This window comes from Electrophorus electricus, chromosome 6 (assembly GCF_013358815.1).
Source record: "Electrophorus electricus isolate fEleEle1 chromosome 6, fEleEle1.pri, whole genome shotgun sequence".
In the NCBI taxonomy this organism is placed as follows: Eukaryota; Metazoa; Chordata; class Actinopteri; order Gymnotiformes; family Gymnotidae; genus Electrophorus; species Electrophorus electricus.
This window is the reverse complement of record NC_049540.1, coordinates 17,333,017-17,354,969: the sequence shown is the minus strand read 5'-3', so window position 1 is coordinate 17,354,969 and position 21,953 is coordinate 17,333,017. Positions and strand designations below refer to the sequence as shown.

The 21,953-nt window shown below is 42.6% G+C and overlaps 2 protein-coding genes across 5 annotated transcripts in view; one reads left to right on the top strand and one right to left on the bottom strand.

Moving 5' to 3' along the window:
* sept8a (septin 8a) overlaps nucleotides 1–17,726 on the bottom strand; it is a 28,351-nt gene extending 10,625 nt beyond the window's left edge. For all 4 annotated transcript variants that reach the window (XR_004776143.1, XM_027018116.2, XM_027018122.2 and 1 more), the window contains exons 1-9: nucleotides 17,619–17,726; nucleotides 12,542–12,656; nucleotides 11,826–12,021; nucleotides 10,662–10,848; nucleotides 7,479–7,640; nucleotides 6,524–6,620; nucleotides 3,302–3,470; nucleotides 3,005–3,137; nucleotides 448–617 (exon numbers count right to left, since the gene is read on the bottom strand). Coding sequence is in view for 3 of the 4 variants with exons in the window: in XM_027018116.2 (XP_026873917.1) it covers nucleotides 448–617; nucleotides 3,005–3,137; nucleotides 3,302–3,470; nucleotides 6,524–6,620; nucleotides 7,479–7,640; nucleotides 10,662–10,848; nucleotides 11,826–12,021; nucleotides 12,542–12,656; nucleotides 17,619–17,648 (1,259 nt within the window). In the remaining variant the exon portion in view is untranslated. The remainder of the gene's footprint in view (nucleotides 1–447; nucleotides 618–3,004; nucleotides 3,138–3,301; nucleotides 3,471–6,523; nucleotides 6,621–7,478; nucleotides 7,641–10,661; nucleotides 10,849–11,825; nucleotides 12,022–12,541; nucleotides 12,657–17,618) is intronic.
* Nucleotides 17,727–18,404: 678 nt separating this feature from the next.
* LOC113582337 (ankyrin repeat domain-containing protein SOWAHB-like) lies at nucleotides 18,405–19,904 on the top strand. Its single transcript, XM_027018061.2, has one exon. It carries the CDS (start codon nucleotides 18,483–18,485, stop codon nucleotides 19,902–19,904), a length of 1,422 nt encoding a protein of 473 aa, XP_026873862.2. The 5' UTR covers nucleotides 18,405–18,482.
* The last annotated feature ends 2,049 nt before the right edge of the window (nucleotides 19,905–21,953 follow it).

The window sequence follows — 21,953 nt, the reverse complement described above, 5'->3', positions numbered from 1 at the left end:
ACACCACCCAGTGCAGATGATCAAGGTCTTATGGAGCAGGTGGAAACTGGAATCCAGTAAGTAAGGATTTGGACTGAAACTGCATGGTTCCCCAATGGGAGAACTGCGCCCCTCAAGATTAGGATTAGAACTGCGCCCCTCAATATTAGGATTAGAACTGCACCCCTCAAGATTAGGATTAGAACTGCACCCCTCAAGATTAGGATTAGAACTGCACCCCTCAAGATTAGGATTAGAACTGCACCCCTCAAGATTAGGATTAGAACTGCACAAGAGAGGGGATTTCCAAGAGAAGGGTCAGAAGCCACCACTGTGCCAGGCATTGGTTTTGTACCTTACAAAACCAACTTCCATGCCCAAAGCATCTAAACCAAGGGAGATGGAAAAGAATGAAGCAAAAGAAACAGAAACCTCAGGAGAGATTCAAAAAGGAGGAGGCACACTCACTTCTTCTTGTCCTTGTCCTTCTTGAGCGGCTGCGAGAGCGACAGCGTCTCGGCGGCCAGCTTCTTCCGGTTGAAGCCGTTCATCTCCTCCTCCAGGTCACGCCGCTTCTCCTCCACCTTGCGCTTCTCCTCCTGGTGCATGCGCTTCAGCTGCTCAAACTTCTCGTGGAGCTGCAGAAAGGCAGAGGAAGAGGAGATGGTGTAAGAGGAAGAGCGGGATCAGACGCCACAGTCCCACACAAGCCTCTGCGCTCCAGCAAATGGATGAGGTTAGCAAGTGCATAAAAAAAAAAGTGGTCTCTAAAAATAGGTGGTGGCAAAAGGGCTTACAATGCATAGTAAGAAAGCAGATGTACTTTTACAAGGTTTGTTTGGTCTATGGTGGCTGCTACTGTTGCCCAACACTGTACTAAAATAAATGAATTAAATATCGAGTAGCAGCATTTCTCCTTTTAGAATAAAGATGTTTTTTACATGTTTATTCTAAAACACCAAGCCACAAAACAGGATAAAAATAATGATGTAAGACCACTATGAATACATTTGAAGAGGTATTCTGATACAGGCAAAACTAAAACCACACTGCCTGCATATGTGTGTGTATAAGCTCCAATAACTTAGACTAAGGCTATATGCCCAAACATCTATTGCCAAAATTGAATAAAATGCAAAGAAATGCATATAATAACAATTACATATTTCCATCTGGCAATTTGGAGCTTTGCCTAGTAGGCTGGTCTGCTGAAGCTCGCTGCAGTGATCGTGTTCCTTTCCAACTCCAGAAAAAGGTAGAGATGAATGAAACATTATGGAACATCGTGGTTGCAAAGTTACCAAAAAACAAACAAACCATGAAGTCACACAAAAAAACTGCTTCCTGCTTAGAGGGGTCCTTCGTGTGGATGGAGCGACTGCAACCTGCTCAGGCACAAAAACTGTTCCTGTGCCACCTACGTTCCTGTGCCACCTCAGTGAGGTTCTCCAGTAGGACTGCTTTCCCAGCGTAGCCCTCTGGAGTTGACGATTACGCTGGCATGATCAAACCATGTGACTAGTCTAAAAAAAAAATATATATTTTTTAAAATCATAGAACTGACACTGCCATGTCATTTACATTAATGTATATAGTTTCTGCTTATTCTATTAACAGTACACAGAAACTATATACAATGAAATCTTATTGGATATAGTTTGAGTTTCTCTCAATTTTACAGTTATATTTTCAGTCTTTAAAATGCTTCATTGAGTAAATTTGCATTTTTTAATAGTAAGATTTTTCAAATCTGATTTTATATGTTTTGGGAGGGTTTTTGAGTGAAGTAATGTGTCCAAGTAAAAAAAAAAAAAAAAAATCCTGTCTACATCAGATTATATAGGTGAAGACCTTCTGAAAACAAATACACCAAAAGTAACCACTATTTAAGGTGCTATATAAAGGCAAAATCAGAAATATTCAAAAATGGACAGGACCTGCACAACAGCACCTCACCCTTTCAATCTGTCTGTTGCACCACATCTGATTTAACTCATCTGTACTCATTTGGGATTGGCTGAATCAGCCATGTTAGAGCAGGTTACCACAAAATCATCCTGTGCTGGGGCTCTCTGGGATTACACAACCCTTACCTGATTTAATGTAGATTTGCAGGGTTGGATCATGACTAGAGTCGAGATTAAAGTTAGGTTTGTCACTGAGGTCAAGAATAGAGTGACTATTAGATTAGGATTAAAGAAATGTTTCTTAGAAAGAAAATTCCAAGGCGATTCTCAATACAACAACCATTTTGCTCTCTTCAGTTCTGTTTTTGGGAATTTTTTTTTGGTGAAATGTGTGTTTGTAAAGTACACAAATAAAACTGCACAAACGTCCAGAAGGCTCAAAACTGCAATCTGTTTTCACGCTCAAATGTTCTTGTACAACCACAAGTATAAAAATAGTTCAATGAGATCACATTCTCATTTAATTGCATGAATACTGAATGAGTGTCACATGCTCACAAAAGATTTTAGCTTCAGGGAATTATTTAATCTTTAATTTGACTGCTAGTATTCTAGAGGTGTGTTCCCACTGCTAGGTTTTCTTGTTTGTGTACCATCTGAAGCTCATATGCTCATCTGTGGTGGAAAGTGATGATTACTCAGTAAAATAATCCCAGTCTTGTTAAGATTTTGCTCTCTGTTCCTCATCAGGCTTGATCATAAAATGGTAATAATAGTAAAACTGAAAATACTGTGTCACTGTATTAGAATTAGAGTTGTATATTAGAATTTTAAAAGCAATTATGATTATATGTCCCATGAAAGCCTATGAAAAGTACATTTTCCAATGTGAAAAAAGGAACACACTCTGAAATGTACAGGAAATGCAATTTTTGAAAAAACACTGGAATAAATCAATTAATAAACATTGTTATATAGTGGTTTAAAATGCATCTGGTCCAAACATTTTTCAGAGTGCCTCGCAAATAAAATGCTAACGAGGAGTTTTAAAGTATTATTCACCAAATCAAATTCCTGTAGCTAGGCAGGTGAACGGGAGTCAACCAATCATTGCTTACCTCCCTTTCCTTTTCCTTCAGCTCCGCCTCCGTCTCCTTCACTTTGTTGACAAACATCTGCCTCATCTCCTCCTCTTTACGCTGCAGGTCAGTGAGGAACTCTTTCCTCTTGGCCTCGTAGGTCTCCTGTAGACTACAGAGCAGTTGAAGAAACACAGGGTCAGCCTCGAACCGCCCTGCCCTTTCACCCTGACCTGAAGTTGATTGTTGATGCTTAGTGCTGATGACCTGGGGGGGGGGGGGGGGGGGGTGTACCTGAAGGGCTGACCTGGCACCTGCAAGCGAGGAACAGCCTACCTGAAGGGCTGACTATCGGGGTCTGTGTCCTTGAAGCCCATCTCCTCCAGCTTGCAGCGCCTGTAGAGCTCGTAGTGGCGGGCATGGGTCTGCTCCCGCAGGTCCTCCATGTTTATACGGATCAGCATCTCACGCAGCTTCACAAAGTCACAGTGGCTCTCATTCTCCACTGAACAAACACACACACAGACACACACACAGCGTGCGCTCTCAATACAACTCTGCCTGAGCTCACACTAATACATGTGGACTTTGTAGCTGTACTAGCATGTACAAAATTATCACTATTATCAATCATTTGAAAATGTAAACGCTGGTAAATGTAAACTAATCATGTAAACACCAGGTTCAATATTATGTTTAATCAGTAATCATACTGCTTTAGCCACAGTAGAACACCACGAAGATGACCAAATGTCAGCACATCACAAAAGAGCTCTGTGCAACGTAACTGACAACGTGAATTCTATTTTAATTCTATTCTATTTAATTCTATTTTTTTAGAACCGATTTACCAGAGTCCTAGTCCTCCAGCCCTGTTTTACACATCAAATAAGTACTGAAAACGAAACAAACATGCAACCATATGACTTGCTTGCTCTGTGCAGTAGCGGGGAGCGTCCTGCAGGAGAGCTCAGCGTGTCTGTAGCTGGACTGGCGCCATCAAAAATTTAGTGGGGGAGGGGTAAAATCAAACCAGAAGATTGAGTGCAACTATAACAAGATGCACGCAGACTTTTTCAGCGTCTACGCTGCTGCAGTTTTCCTCTTTGCTTCTGAAACAACGGCAGGACATCGAGTAAGAGGGGAAGAAATGTGATGCAGGCACGCCAGTCACCCTCTCCAGACACATGGGGTCAACACTCAGTTTAATACCCAATCTGTCTAATGGTGCATGGATTCTGACTGATTGATGCTGACCATTAACTTATCATAAGATAGTCCAGCACTGTCCTGCTGTAGAGCACAATTAACTGCACTCCAGTTACCTGGATAAGGTCGTAAACGGCACAGAGAACTGGAATAAGAACTCCGAGGAACATGACTGTCAATCCCTGTGAGATGAGCAGTTATAACCACATGAGTTGTAAGACTAGATCTAGTCAGCAAAAGTTGGTTTGGCAAAAAATGGCAGAACATCCAGTACGAGGGAAAGAAATACCAAAAGGGTTTTAATCTGTCAGAGGCCCTGGGACAGGGTATAAAAGAGAGCACACCATTCAAAAGATTTTTACAGCATCATGGGAATATTTTATAATCTGAGAAGCAGATGAGGTTGCAGTGTTCTCACAGTCTGGACTGCATGTGCAGTTCCAAGAAAGAGAAATCTTTTTGTTGAGTAATGAAACTCCAAAGAACAGGTTCCCACTCTGAACACATGGTGCCTTAACTAGGTAAAAAAAAGAAAAAGAAAAAGAAATCCCAGATATACATTAACCCAGACGTATATTAAGTCCATGCCTTCAAGTGGATGCAGCACTCCAAATGCTTGTTGGATCTGACAGCATCAATTCAGGTTGTCTCTCACTTCCACAAATGTGTATCAGAGTAAACGACTCAACATTGAAGTCTAACGACGTGAAACATTAAGACAACCTTGGGAATGCATAGTGCCGCATGTTCCAAAATGGGAAAAAAATATCCTGGGAGTGAGCGAGTGTGTGGAATGCAGAGAGTATTTGACCCAGCTGGAGGAGTTCAAGGCACACTCATCTAACAGAGGCATGGGAAAAAACTTCCCAGTCATCTACAGTGAACAAACCATCCAATCGGCTGGCAGATGCGTAGATGCACATTCACAGGCCTTTCACCCTCTATTTCCTGAGAAGAAACCATTTTAATAAATGAACTCTTAGCCGATTTAACACCTCTGTTGCTAAACCAAAAGAGGAACTCATCATTACCAAGAGAAGGTAGTGCTCGTTATATTCAGCTACGCATGGCAGAACTACAAAAAAATCTGCAGCAACTTTCATGCCCATTTAATCTTTTCTAAAGACTGTGGCAACTAAAACTACACCCAATATTTATCAATGGTTCAACAATGGCCAGTGAACATATAAAGCACAGCATGGAGTTTAGTTACATCTTTCTACCACATTACTACATAACATGCACGAATGTATGAAACAAATGGAGGAGAGGGAGGTGTCAGTTCTACTCCATCATGAGGAGAAAAAGACGTCATGTCTGCAATGGAACGGCCGCCCAAAGCACATCCACAGGAGGAGGCTCTGGGAGCCATTTGTCCATCTCTGGCAAGAAGCCCCTTGGGAAGGTTTGAGTCTTCCTGGCAGGAAAAAAAGCCCTCCTCTGCAGACACACAAGGTAAAAATAGCAGGCAGGCAAGAAATAGCGGCAGTCTCCCATCTGTCTCGGTGTCTGGGAGTATCCTGGATGTATAGGACTGAGCATTCTGTACATCAAAACATCCCTGAACAGGGATTGAGCCACAAATGCCCTTTGCTAAACCCAACAATCTGAGTAGGGTTTGGATGACTATGACAAAATTAACCTTGTATTTTCAAGAAGCATTGTACAATAGAGAAAATAAGAAAATAGGTTTAAAATTGTTTAGGGGAAGCAGCATGAGCTAAGTAAAAATGGAGTTTCTTCACACCACATCTAGATCTTACTTGGTCACATCTGCTGCCAAGCGACCTCCTGCAGTTGCACAGTACTGATTCTTTCCCTCAGGAGTCTCTCTGTTCTTGCTGGGCAACCAATTAAACAGGAAAAATGAGCAGCTTTCCCCATGACCTTTCACCCAGTAAGCGCTTGTAGCGTCTGAGCAAATGTGACAATCAACTCCCATCCAGCAGACGGACTTGGTCAGCGCCAGACTGGATGAGACCATTCTCGTAAAAGGGGGCCGGGGAATGGGGGTGTCACCCTAAATGCTCCTCAAGGGAGATGGTAATCGAAATAATGGGGGAAAAATCGAGAAGCCAGGCTTAGCTACTCCCATCCGGGCTCAGATCTCCCAACATCCCCCTCAAGCACTAGATTCTCAAATGACAAATGCGGTTTATCCATTGGCGCTGAGACGTGCTACAAGCACCACTCGGCCGTTGTGATGCTGGGGTTTCAGGACTTGCATGGATTACTCTGCTTGGTAAACAATGTGAAAACACCTTCATAAGAGCACTGTATCGAGTTGCTATGTTAGCGTGCTTTGTTGGCATGACGTGCAACAATGCTTATTCATAAAAGGTAGCTTACCTTGGACCACGCCCCAGGGATACTGCCTGGCCCTCACCATCTTGTTCCCCACTTTGACCTCCTCGACGCTGCCTACTACAGCGAAGGGGAGGTGAGCCTAAGACAGGAAAATGTGGTACAGGTGGTCACAGCTGCCAATCAACACCCACTCCTCAAGAACACACAAGGCGTCCAACGTTTACATAGCTTCTGTTATAAGACTCAGCAAAACACTGGGTTAGTGTCTTAAAATAGTCCAGTCTAAAGTGCTAAGGCAGCTAATGGTGGAAGTAAGCAACCGGGGAAGCTTGGATGCAGTAGAGCTTTTAAAGAGTCTGCCCTTGTTAGCTGCAGTTCTTTTGGACCATGCAGTTCTTCTTTACAGACTTACTGTAGTTTTTATAGGGGGAAAAAAAGCATCAATGGAGTAATCACTACACAAGGTGAGTAATAACTACACGTTAACTAGACGGACTCTAGTAAACACCCTACAAACTGAACCAGACAGTACTCCTTGCTACCAGAGTTGACCTTGTTGCATATCATCGTCACTCTGCTACATCTAACGATCACTTTAAGACACTTAATGAACTAAGCAGGCATTTCTTCAATGAAGAAAATTTAAAAGGCACTTTGTTCTCGTCAAATTCTCAGTTCACGTCGCAGTTTTAGATTTAAATAGATTACATTTGTGTATAGAAAATGTGAATGAAACATTTAAAATTAAAATTCATCCATTAACCTATGAACCAAAGTACTGCGCCACAAACACAGCAGATGGAATTATATTGTTAAGAGTGAACAAAGAACAGCAGCCAACAGTAAGGAGGGAGCCACGGGCATATGATTAATTGGTGACCATGAATATTGACCCATTAATAAACCATTTACATTTTTACCTCAATTTTTTCTGTGAACTTGTTTTATTCAGTATCTTTTGGCCAGAATAGGCTTCTGTACAGTAAAGGAGACTTACATTCATCGAAGAGTTTATCTCTGCAACTGCTTCATCGTCCGTGGGGAACTGGTAGATCTGAACGCCGTTGCTCACCAGCTCGCTCATGATCTTAATCTTGAACTTGTGTAACTCGCTCTTGGAAATCGTGTCAGCTTTTGCAATAATGGGGATGATGTTCACCTGAGATGGAGACAGAACACAATGGACATTTCACATTACAGGACATCAAAAATTGTGTTTGTTTTTTACAGTGGTTCACCACATACTTGCTGGGGGAAGGGTTGAGCTCTGGGGATGATTTGATCATGAGTGAATGGGACAGATTGTCAATTTACTAGCAAAGACATTAGAAGGGGGTGGGGTGGGGGGTTGCTGGGGGACCAGAAATAAACCTTCCCCCTCCCCAGGGTGTGATCCAAAGGCACACATTAACAGATGTGTCTGTGAAAAAAGATTGAGTCTGTTTCCACTATAAATTTATAAAAACAAATGTATGTATTGCTGCCTTCTCTGCCATACGTGATCCAACATGTGAAACATGCAGAAAACAAGTTAGGTGAACTTTAACAGATTATATTTACGATATTAGCAGATCAACGGTGTCACTTTGCCTGGACAAGTCATAGCAGATGCTTGTAATATTACAGTCACTTTCAGTAATAAATACAGTAGATGCCCTGTTTGTGATGATTCTCAACTGCCATGATTCTCAAATCAAGTTTCCAGCTAATGGTAGATTGTGCTGAGCATCAGATGGCTTCTCCCACCAACAGATGAGACACAGCCAATCACGCCATATTACAGTGACGATGCGCAGACTGACTGCTTTCCATAACTATCCTCTGTGTGAGCTAAGAAAAGAAAGCAAACATGCCTGAACAGGACTACTGAATAACTGAAACGAGCACACATGCTAAATGAGCACCATGTAACTCGTTTTACCTCGCTTGTCAGAGTAATGTTTATTCATCGAGGGTAGTTTTTTTTTTTTTTTTACTGGACCACATAAGCGTGGAGGCATGTGATGTAGAGAAGGGTTGTCTGGCTTTAAGCCACCCGATCGTGACATGAGGACCATCTGCGCCGTATGCTTCACGGGACCTCCGATGACGCCAGTCAGGCCTGCACCCAACTGCTACGGCACTGCTCGCGCTCATTCCCTCAATCACCGACGGAGGAAGTGGAAATTTAATCTGCTCTCTTACCCGATTGTTCACACTAAGTGCACCCACTGGACAAGATTTCCAAACAATCCATGTTAAGGGCGACCGAAGACATTTTAGACGACGAGACACCGCATCACAGCGCCGACATTAACTGTGTATGGGCTCGCGAGTCACGTGACAGAAAAGCGTTCGCGTTGGGATTGCTATCTTGAGCTCCGATTAAGCCACAGCCAACCGTGGCCAGGTGTCCAAGTGTGCAAAATCGGCACTGCTCTTTATGTGGGAGCTATGGTATTATACTGTCCCCGGACAATCACGACACCCGCCAACTCTACGACTGTACTTGATAACTGGGGCATTTTGCGCTTTCCTCCGAATTGGTTTGGCTTCTCTCTGCGGTTCATAGTCATCCATAAGTGAGAACTAGCTAGCCAGTCGATGGGTGGGAATTAATGACTGACCATGTACGAAAAATGGGATTTAAAAATAAATAAATTAATTAATTAATTTATTTATTTATTTTTAAAAATCACATGGAGTGGAGGGTCTTTTAGCTGGTTAACAATGCAAGCTGAACCTCCGGACGTGTTAAACCAACTGAATAGCTTGAAATAACATTACCTGGGGCAATTTAACGCACAGGCTTCAATGGGCCCCTGAATAATTGGGGGGCCCCAGGCTGTGGGTTTTTTGTTTGTTTGTTTTTTTGATTGGCCTGATTAACTTGAAAACTCGTTATCAAAATTATCAATGTCAAAAAGAACAAAAACATGGCATGAGAAAGAAAGCCTAAAAAAGGTGGGTACAGGAGTTGATTAAGTTTGAATTTACATTTACAGTCTGAAGAGTCAAGGTCAGTTAAGTGACCCATGAGCCCCACTAGTATAGCTGCCGCACTGAGTTGAGCAATAACAGTGTCTGCTAGTACAGGAGCTGACGGATGACACCCAGGATGCGACTAGCCCTGCTACAGCGATTTTTTTTTAACAACCAATCCTATGTTCACTACATCTCCGAATGTGGCAGCAGAGGACAGCGTTGCCTTGATGCCACCAGCTGTTGAGCTGCTAAAGTAGTGAGGGTGTTAGCACTAATGAGCTAATATTAGTAATATTAGTTTGACCCAGGTCCATGGCCAAGTAAGTTATACAACAGCATTGATGCTAGAAAAGATCCAGAATCTCATCAGAATAGAGATGCTGACTTTTCTGCTTCTGACCATCAGTATAAGCATCATAAAAAATTGCCAAAGATCTTCTTCAATCACAAATTAGGCAATGGTAGACGTCAGCTCAGAGAGTGGCTTTATTACTCTTCCTCTCAAAGGAGTGTTTTGGGGGTTTTTTTTGGCAAAAGGACAATGTTCAAACTTATTTTGTCAAGGTTACAGTGGCTGGAAGAATGCAAATGTATGCATGTCTGAGCACGAGGGCTGTGAAATGCACAGGAAAGCTATACTTGCCTATATCAACCAGAGCACTGATTACAGAAATACCGATACCAAAAAATAAGTTTGAGAATGAGTGTTATCAAGGGACTGTTATCAACTGTTATCAAGTGTTATCCAGGGTTTTGTAGAGAGCTGTTACAGTAATGATGTCTCTTGCAGAATGTGGACTGCCATTGAAATGTCCCACCCAAAAGTTTGGGCAGCTTGATAACAAACAACCTTTTTGAGTTAATTTGCTGATCAGTTTTTGAAAGCCCACTGGCCCCTGGGCCCACAGGCAGGTTAAATCACCTCTGCTTATTACTAATTCATCACTACCAATAATTAATTTCACTCTTCCCACCTTTACTCAACCAGTATCAGATAAGCTACTCTGAACCGTGTGTACAAATATACCCTTGAACTTAAACAACCAAATGCCAGTAATCAGTTCAGTCCAGCAGGCCAAGCTAACACGGCTAACAAATGAACAACAATTAGCATGGCATCAGTCTAACTAGCAACAGGAAGGTTCACATCGTTAGGATGGTTTCATTTGCGTGCATGCATCCATTACATCCCCTCACATCTACCCTTTGGGCGTACCTTGCTGTCAAGTTTCTTCATTGTGACCAGATCGAGGGACTTTAGTGAGTGGCCCGTGGGGGCGATGAAGTAGAGGCAGATGTGGATTCTCGTGTCGTGGTAGTTGAACAGAGAGCGCTTGATTTTCAGCTCTTCCTGCAGGTAGTTCTCGAACTGCGTGTCGATGTAATCCACAATGGGCTTGTAACTGCAAAAATAAATAAATAAATAACTTTAAATAAATCATGAGCATCTTACATTTTCCCTCCCATAAAATTCTGCAATAGTCATAAGTAAAATCATATTATTGGGCAAGTATGCTTGATGCATACCTTAGATTCTACACTTTCCAGATTAATTGGGAGATGATTTGTTTTAATAGACGACATGTTTATATAGCTTTTTAATGCCTCATGGTCAAAATATTTTCATATATATATATATATATATATATATATATATATATATATATATATATATATATTGCAATGCTTGACCTTTCCCTGTGCTGCTCAGGGCACTTTCCCAGCATGCACTTTTTATGAACCTTCAAAGCCGCATCTCTGCTGGGTGCATTCTTCTTGCGCAATGCGACTTCTGGCATCGTTCCGGACTGGAGCATCCAGGAACAGCTCACTCAAGCTAACCTTCGTCCCGTTCACAGGCACACATGCACAAGCGCTCACGCACAGACACAAAACATGCACATGCGCGTGCACACATACCCTTTCTCTTGCTCTCTGACCCTTCACTCACAGGGGTCACTTAAACATGCAGTCCCTCAGCTGCAGTTCAAACCAAGAATTTCCTCCTTCACCCCTCCTCCCTCCTGCCATGTCTTTCCTTAATAAAAACTCCTATTAAAATGAAAACAGTGGACTTTTTCCAGCCTCTAAGTCTCTTGACTTAGTCGCATTCCTCATGACATTTCAGCCTCTTATAAAACTTGATCTATCCTGGGATTTAAACAAATGGCAACCACTGGCCTGTACTAAACCACACAATCAAGTCATAACTGTGAAACTGCTCATACATTTTTGCTGAACTAAAAGCCAAAGTGATCAAAGGTCTACAAACCTTTTTAGAAACTGGCATTAAAATATTCAACATTGTGACATCATGGTGTTGCTGTGCAGTTCAGACATCAGATTGGTCCTGTTTAATCAGACGTCAGTCATCCCTCACCTCTCGTCTTTGTTAATCTGGTCGCCGAAGCCCACCGTGTCGACTATGGTCAACTTGAGGTGGACGTTGCTCTCCTGCAGGTCGTACGTCCTCGGCCGCAGGTACACGCCATTCTGGTAGTGGCTCGCCTCCTCGTTCTCAAACGTTGTGTTGAAAAGCGTGTTCATAAGCGTGGATTTGCCGATGCCCGTCTCCCCTAAACAATGAAAGAGATGAGGGGCTCCCTGGTGAGTTCTCTTCCCTCTCCCCCCCTCCCTTGAAGGAATAGTTCAAGTACTTTACTTTTATTTATTCAACATGGACACCTCACACCACACATCAGTATCATTGTTGTGATGTGAAGGATTTATTCAAATGGCTAATTCTCTTCTGCAGTCCCAGTGCAGATGGATACCAAAAAAATAAAAGAAGCACACTCTTCACAGTAAAAGCTCATCTGCTTTTCTAAAAGTTTAAAAGAAAGGCCACCCTAGTTGATCACTGTGCCTCTCCAGAGTCTGGGTTTAAAAAAAAAAAAAGTCTCACTCAAGTGAACAGAGCTTTTATGCAGCTAAATGTGGACAAAGTAATTGCCTTCATGTTAACTGTCTAAGATATTTACAGAGTTTCCCTCCTACCTGCCCACCAATGACACCTCAGAAGAGTAAGTGTGTGAAATGTAGCAAGTCCTGTGTCTGAAAAGTGAGGCCTCTCTCAGAGCGAGGCTAGCGGCTTACCCACGCACAGGATGTTGAAGCAGAAGCCCTGTGTCACTGATTTGCTGACCAGCTGATCAGGTAGACTGTCGAAGCCAACATGGCCACCCAGACTGAGGCTCCGCTTTTCTTCATTCTGCGGGACAAGTGAGAGGGTGGTTTGGCTGTGTCTCCTCAGAGGTTGTGGGACGGGCTTATCAATCGTTGACGAGGACAGAACAAGCAAGCACTCCAGAGAAACACGCCTCCAGGAGAGAGCTCGAAAGCACTGTGAAGAACAACTGGGGGCTGGATGAAAACCCAGCTCCAGGTCAAGACTAGATTCAGGCATTAAACACCCCCCCCCCCCCCAGCTTTTTCAAAGGCTGAGGTTACAATGGCAAGAAGGCAACCCAACCTCCACTGAAGCTCATGCACATCAAAAAGCTCTACAGATGCAGAGGTGGGGAATAGGCAAGTTTGTAAACCACCTCTACAGCAAGGACAGGCGTGACCCTTCTAACAGATGAAGTATGAGGTCAGACAAAAACAGGGGTTGCACCCTAGACCTACTCCACTAAACATCAGGCTCTGAGAGCAATAAATGTCACATTTTAATCTTCTGAGACACTGGGATCACCACCACAACAAAACCAATGACTACAGTTTTTGAGCCGACACATTGTATTATTGGAGGCATTTGACTGGGTATTTATAGCCACAATTAGGGAAGTGAAAAACCATTTTAGTTTTACATTGACCTTGCTGTATACGCCCACTGGCACTTGTCTTAGAAGTACAATTATCACACTTTGAGCCAGCCAGGAAGAATTCTGAAACCATAAACAAACCATGGAAAGATTCCAATGCCAATTAAGAACACTTCCCTTACGTTCCGCTCCTGCAAACTTTCATTTAAATTTATGGCATTCAGCTGATGCTTTTATCCATAGTGACTTACAATGATGATGCAGTACAACTTGAGCAATTGAGGGTTAAGGGCTTTGCTCAGGGGCGCAACAGCGGCAACTTGGCAATGGTGGGGCTTGAACCAGCAACCTTCCGATTACAAATCAAGTACATTAACCACTTAGCTACCACTGCTCCAGTTTTCCTTTCAGCTTTTCTTCACTGGGACACCTGGAATGTCAGTGTCACTCTGAAAACCTTCTCTGGGACTTTAAGATTTCAATGCATTTTAAGGCCCTCAGGAAAGAAAACATAACCCAAATATTTAAAACACTTCAAGCATTCAAGCCACAACTACAAGACTTAAAATACAAAGAGGCCCCACCCTTTGTTAATGCCACACACGCCATCATTTTAATGAGGAGATCAGTGTGGACCAATAAAGTCATGCGCAGCCCTGGGGGGAGGGTGACATGGCCCGTCACTTGGACAGGGCACAATTGTGGCAGATGGATAAAGACACCTCCAGTGCAGTACCACAGCTCCCTCTCCACCCCCATCTCATGTGCGTGTGTGCGCGCGCACACACCTGAGCATGTGTGCCTCCGTCAGCCCTCCACGGATTCACTCACTGTCGGGGGGGGGGGGGGGGGGGGGGGGGGGGCGCAGATGGTCCAGATTTGATCCTAGCATGGTACTGGTGCAAAACTAAAGCAGTTTGCCTTTGCGTGAGCACATGATGCACCCACCATCACGTACTCTCAGACAGACACACACTTATGCACGCATGTGCAACTTTCTGGCTGCAGTTCCTCATGCTCGTCACACATTTCTGGTTGCTAAGAAAATGGCAACAACAGCAGGACCATTTCGCAGAACTAGGCTAAAGCCTCAAGGTAGAGAGAGTGAACAAAGAGACCAATCTCATGGTCCCTCACTAAACCTACTCACAGGCCAAAAGGGACGTTCAGCAGTTAACTGTGGAGTCCATAGGTAGGTTTACCTTAATCCATGTTTTGGGAACTACCCAAAGTATCCAACAGACACGGAGTAAGCCTAATATTTAACTAAGAGAGGTTTAAATAGCACTGGTAATAATACAGCTCTCTTACTGCAGCAAAGTACACAGACCCAATCATCTGGGTTCTCACTTTGAAGCTGTCAGTACAAAGCTAGTAATAATAGTTATAGGGACAGAGATAATGAAGGTCCCTTTCTTTGGTCTGATTGGATGTCGCCTTTAATTCAAACCAATCACATCTCCCTTCCCCTCCCTTAAGCTAATTCAGGCACTACATGCTGGTTGAGAGAGAACAAAATTTTTTAAAACCCTCCAACATAACCATACTAAATGTTTCTCTTCTGAAAGTAAGCCCTAAAATTGCAGTTAATGGCTTTTTAGGGTTTTTTTTGTCAGTCACACATTACTGGCTCTGTGCTGGTCACACAGACTGTCGTCTTATCAGGACAGGAAGTAGCCACCACTGTTGATCTGGCCAAAGTAGAAACATTTTTTTGGCCTCTGAAGCACCATGACACTGTTATCCACGTCACTGCACAATACCCCATTCTGTTGTCAAGCAGTGGTCATTTCTCTCAGAATGTCAAGCTTTTATGCCAGACAACTCTACTTACTGAACCTTTAACTCCAGGGCCCATCTGTATCCAGCACACCACACAGATATCTTTTTTTAAATCTACATTTATTGTGTGAACTTGGTGCATTAATGTTGGCCTGGTGAATTCGAATGATACAGAACACGCAGCCATTCTAAACTGGATGCGGACTTATCGGCACAAGTATACTCGTCTATAATTCTGCATGAGTATGACCAGGCCATGTACACCATGTCAGAGTGCAACATGCATGGTCATCATGTCATGTTGCTTATAAGCGTCTATTCAATGTGTGACATAGCAATGAAGAAAGCACAAGTGGCTGGTAAAAACAAAAATGTAAAAACAACAAAAAAGAACAATACATGTGCAAAAGCCTGCTGTGACAGCCCAAGTGCCACAGGGCAAGGAGCAGGAGGCACAGACTCCCTTGACATAGACGTGTATTGAACAAACACGATACGAGAAACACAACAGCACTCACGTAAAACAAGCAGGGTGAACATGAGCAACGTCAAACACGGACATGACTACAACCATAAGAGAGCCACAAATAGAATCAAAGACCAACAAAGAGGCACACAGCAACAGGAGTTTAAATACATACATACATACATACATACAGACACACCAGGTGCGGGTGTGTGCTAACAACAGGGGTGTGGTCACAAACGCCCACTGCACGCAGCAGGCTATACCACACAAGCAGTGGGAAGGGGAGCATTTGGTGATGCCTGCAAAATGTATTATTTGTTCATCTTTATCTTTAAATTTGGTCATTTGACAATCCACCTTGCTCACAAGATCCAGCAAAGATGAATAATTCAGGTGAATATAATGCAGCCCAAACTTGAACATTGCTAAACAATATGATATTGCTAAACAATGCCAAAGGGTTTGCTACTGTTACTGTAGCATACTGAAAGGAATATATGCAGCATATAAAAGGAAGCTACAGCCCTACCACACAGAAGAAATAAGTGAATTAGAGTCCAACCTCCCCTCCCTTTTTGAGCAAATAGAAATACGTTATTTTATTAAAAATAGATCCCTCGCAGTTAGTTGGTAGGTTGATCAATTTTCCTAAGCCAACCACATGTTTTTCCTAAGAAAGCAAATGATTACTGACTCAGCCATGAAGTTCATCTGAACGTGTGCTCAGAGTGACAAAATCCCTGACAGCAGCAAACTCATCACTGCTTCCCCATTCTTACGTGTGACATTACAGGCCTAACAGTGTGGGGTGACTCCTAAGGCAAATACTGGACAACAGAATGGTCGCACGCGGTAGCAGAGAGTGGGGTCTAGGGCTGTACCATGGAGCCCAGTAAGAACTGTGCCGTCAGGCCAGCAATAGCACACAGGGCTTATTTGTGTATTTGTTTAGTGATCAGCCCATGGGAGGAGCAGTACAATGGGCCCTTGCTGAAGCTGTCACTTCTTTCACACAGTTTCCTTCACGTCTTTCTCTTATTCTCTTGTTCACATTCACACGTGTGTGTGTGACAGGGGAAAGAGAGATGAACAGGAGTGATATATATATATATATATATGAGAGAATGAGAGAGAGAGAGAGAGAGAGAGAGAGAGAGATTCCATCTTTTCAGGACCCAAACTGCTGCACTTCGGCTGTTTTCTGACAAAAGTAACCGAGGCCTTGCATTTTGGCACCAACCATGGTATTTACTGATATCAGATTCGAATTAACTCGGCAGTTCTCCAAAAGTGAGGCTTTCTGACAAGATTTGCTGGTAATCCTCTTTTTCTTTATATTCAGAGTCACTCAGCCAAGATTTTTAACTTCGCGGATGTCCTTACTTGACAAACTGCAAATAAATGACGCATTCTTGATCGCAGACGCACCAAATACCGACCAGCACTGCCATTATTCGGCACCGTTATCAGCGGTCTTTGAATTGCATGTTATTAATGAAATGTAACGTGCCTGCAATTTGCGGAATGTAGAAGATATCGTTCGGGATGTTAGATTGAATGTAACGAAAGATGAAGTTCATACACATGGTTGCGACAGGACTAATTCGTCAGTTAATTACCAGTGCATTGCATTGCCAGTTTTTCCTTTGCGTCTTCGCAACCGCGAACGCATTTTAAGAGAAAAACAAGCTTACTCTGTACAGATGACTCTCAGGCAGAATACAGTAAGCAGAACTTTGCCAACTCACTTACTGGCAGCAGATTTGACAAGTATTTTAAGTAAAACGGCTGGCCCTAAGTATATGCCCATGTAAACAAGTCACAACCAAACGCAAGGATGCTGTTTCAGAAGCAGTCATGCTTGGAACAGAATGTATCCATCGACAATTTGACCTTGTCTATGATCACACTCCTTGACCACTGCAGAGATGCAACAAACTAAACTGAAGTATGTTGCAAATCTCACAACACATCACAGCCCAATCACAACGGCTGAGGGTCGTGTCGGTGAATCTTTGTAGACTCATTTGTAGATTCATTCTCGCTCTGGTAGCGATCTGGCTATCTCCATTATTTGAAGGAAAAATATCCAAAGAGCGCGCCTTACAGATCCCGTGAAAACGTGTTGTTGAAAGGGGAATGAATAAAAAATACTCACGGAAAATACGTCTACATCCGTGGCAGCCATGATGAGGAGCGTACGCGTTAATTCCGAGCTGGGCGTAAGGGAGCTATCCAAGTCTCTGCTCTCTGCGTAAAATGACAGAGGAGATGATCGACGCCTTCAATATGGCTACTTCCTGGAAACTCCCACTTGCTTCGAGAATTTCATTATCGCCTTCGCTTAAGCAGCAATAGGATTTTGGTCTCTAAGAAATAAATAAAAATAATAAAATTACACCTCAGTTGAGTAGTCAGTCGTAAACAATCGAGTGTCCTAGTAGTAGGTCTTCTCTATATCGGGAAAAGACGACCATTGAACTTTTTGTTATCACGAGAATCGCCGGGAGTTGTAGTTTTAAATCATGGTCATGTAAAATCCTGAAAATATATAGTTTAGACTTAACTTCAGATTGCAGGTTTAGAGTTGAATTATTTTAGTGGAGAAATTTGTGGATAAAAAAAGATTTATTGTTGTTTTTGTTGTTGGTGGTGGTGGTAGTTGCTGTTTTATGAATAGAGGAATAGTATTAAAAACTGCAGGCTTAGCCTAGTGTAAATTATGAGAACTGGAATATTTCTCCATTACCAGACATTAAGATGATGTGGATGCAAAGTGGCCAACTGATACACACCTTTTAAACTCTAAATTATGCGTCCAAATATCAAAATCTAAGAGACATTTAACTCACTCAGGTAGTATTTCCTAAACCTGCATATATTATTTAAATTACAGCTACGTAATTCACACCCGGAACTCGCTTATACAGGTGACAGCCTGAGGTGTCGAAAACAGGGAAGATATTCTTTCTCTTTTTCAAGTTATTGAATTCGTTCGTGTTCTTAGCTATATAATTCCAAAATGGATATATCTCAAGAGGCAATTCTGACAATGTTAATAGAAGAGGGGGGTAAAATAAAGAACTCCGAATTACTGTGTAAGTTTAAAGATCAGTTAAACTGCAGTGATCCAGGTGAGAAGAAGCGAAACCGGGACCTTTTCAAGACGTTCATAAACAACATTGCTGTGGTGAAAGAAGATGAAGATACGAAGTATATCGTTTTAAAGAAATATTATCACCATTTATTGAAAGAAAAGTTTGATGGCAATGCTCCTAAGGACGAGAGTGAGAAAGTTCGTCTGGAGAATGTGGAACTCCACCCAGCAAGCGAAGAAAACGAGCACAGCACGCAGTTTAAAGGTGGAAAACAAAAGGCACCCGAGTCTGAGGATCCACCTCACCAAAATATCAACAAAAAGTCTTTAGACAGCAGTCCAACACATTCTCTCATAGAGCATGCTTTAGAAAGAACCATGTCTAAAGACTTCAAAGCAAAAAGATCTTTGCAATTTGTGGTTCCGCTCAAGACAGATGTGGATGACACCCAGAAGCATGGGCCTTTATATTCTGCCAAGACAGAGACAAGTGCACACAAACCTTATGCATTACCATTGAGAATGCCTCAAGTGCTGATCACCCCTCCTGCTCATGAAGAAAATACATCCAAGGACCATCTGGAACCAGTGAAGTCTATGCTATGGCCTCCCAGTTCACCAAGATGTAAGAGGAGTTCATCTATAGACAGTATGGCAGGCAACAACTCACCACAACTGAGGAGACACTGCAAAGGCACAAAAGCAGCAGATGAACCCAGATACAGTGATGTGTTCCCACTAGAAGCCGCAGAACATCAGTGGCTGGTGACATCCGCCGCAGGCCACTGGAGTCTGGTCTACGGCCTGCTGCTGAGTGACATCAACATTGCAGAGAAAAGGGATTTCATATCAGGCTTTACAGCCCTGCACTGGGCCGCCAAAAGCGGCAACAGAGACATGCTGTGTAAGATCATCGACCTGTCCAGGCAGAACGGCAAGGGTGTGGACATCAACGCCAAGTCCTACGCTGGTTACACGCCCCTGCACATCGCTGCCATCCACGACAGAGAGGATGTGATCGAGCTTTTGGTGAGCCGCTATGGAGCTGACCGTAACATCCGGGACAACGGCGGGAAAAAGGCACATCACTACCTACACAAAAGTGCATCTGCACAGTTGCAAGAGCTGCTCGGGTTGTGTAGGGTGGAGATCCCAGAGCCGCAGAAGAGCACAGAGGATTACGACGCTCACAAGCATGTGCACACCATCAGCCGGCTCTTTCAGCCTGTTCCGGGCGTCAGCAAGAAGAAGGCGAAGCTGAGAGGCTCCTTCCTGTCCCTGGCTGAGGAGCCGAGGGTTGTGCATACGTTGCCTACGCACAGGGTTCGGTCAGACGTGTTTTCCTAATGACTCTGCAATTAAAGGTGCTAGTAAATGCCTACGGTTCATGTGAAATCAGCACTGTACTGACTGAGAAAAAATAAACAAACAAAAAAAACCTCAAATTCAAGGAGGACCTTGAAATTGAAGTCTTCATTTTAAGATTATTTTTCACTAAGTATTGTTTAAAGTACATGCTGTCTGGGTTTTACTGATGGATATCCTAATTCTTATCTAAGGAGTGAAAACAAACGTACTGATGCAGTCATGGACATTACTGAGATTATTATAGAATTAATAATTAAATATAAATTTACATTTCGAAATTAACCTACATCCTATGTATTTATCCAATTGGCAAATACGCTGTAGCAAGTGAAATTTTCACTGAAACATTGCAGATTTTTTACTCCAGAGAAAAGGTATATCATCACAAATGTTCATGAATAGGAATAAATGTTGTGTCTGTTTTCATGGCAGACATGCTGGCTTAGTACATTTTCAGTATGTGTTATAAATAAATGTTCTATAAGTGTTAAGGTGTAAGCACGTGTTAAATAATAGATTGTAAAAGACACAGAGTCTCATGTCAGAAACAAAATGTGTTCACACCAACTATCATACTATGTATCTCTAAATGTCTAAATTGATCTTTTTTTTTTCTTCTTCTATGCAGTAATGCTAATATATTTAAGTAAAATCATTGCTGAATTTTGCAGGTGGGCTTGTGATGGGTGATAGAACCTATAAACTTTGCAGCAACTGCAATTAAACTTGTCTCAGACTTATTCATCTTTTTAACCAAACAATACAGCATCAAGATTTTCCATGTTGTCTATCAGTTTGGGTCTGTGACATGAAGCAAAACCTTCTTTTGAACAATGTGTGACAAAGGAACTGCCACAAATTGACTTAACTGGCCGCGTGAACACCTTTACACATAGCCGAATAAATGTTGTTGGACACTGACATTGCTCCCTTTGATGCTGACCGGAGACCAGTTTTACAGTCCAGTTGCAATGGCTGAGCTTAGAAATTGTGGGAGGTGAGGCTGATCACTGATCTTTCACAGGAGATCGTGTGTGAGAGTATGTGCTGCAGTCAGCTCAAGCTGTCTGGGCTGACTGTATGAGAACTGTCTCGATTCTCTGCCGCTCCCATGATGTCATACCCCTTCCAGCTGAAGGGCAGGCATGTTCACAGCCCCTGAGACTCAGGAAATGTTTCCCCTGCTGCATCTACTAGAAAACCAGAATTAGTATGGTAAACACACATGTATGCTTACAATAGCTCAAAATTACCTTTTTTAATGAAGTAAGTACTGTACCAGTCCCCTGTTGGTACAATATAACATGGGGTGATATCCATTTATAAAGCTTTTTGTTTAAAAAAGTAGCTAATTGCTGAGTAACCTGTGTTTGGAATATGGAGGTTCAGGTGACCTACACCACCTCATGAAATCAGTCAAATGAGGCATTTCACTCTGAGCACTTGGGGAGAAAATGTCATTTATTCACATTATAACACAAAAGTGTCATTTTACAAAAGACACTTTGAAGTGCTTTGAAGAAGAAAGTGGGGAAAACATACAACCAAAATAGCATGTGGACACTCAAAGCATGTAATAACATACTACAACACATTAGCACCCTTCCAGGACGATTAATGGGATTCAAATCACAAATGCACTGGTTCCCTGCTCTGTTTTATAATCTGCTTCCAGTTGGGTTACATAACCCCACAGCTCTGAACTGTTGAGAAAATAAGACTAACTCGCAGATACATGGCAACTGAGAAATTAATTGGTGCACAATAACTGTCTATATACATAACATGAAATAGCCAGGGACACTTGAGGGCAAGAATGTGCCGCCCTGCTGCTGCTGGGGTGTTTGTGTAGAAAACACTATTGGTCTTTCGCATGCCTCTGCAATTCCTTGAGTGCATATAAACATGGACCCACAATAGATATAACCCCCCCCGACACACACACTCACCACACAACCCCCAACCAACGTAATCTGTACAAAAGCTAAAACAAATATCCATTTGTTTATCCAGTGGAAATGGTAAACA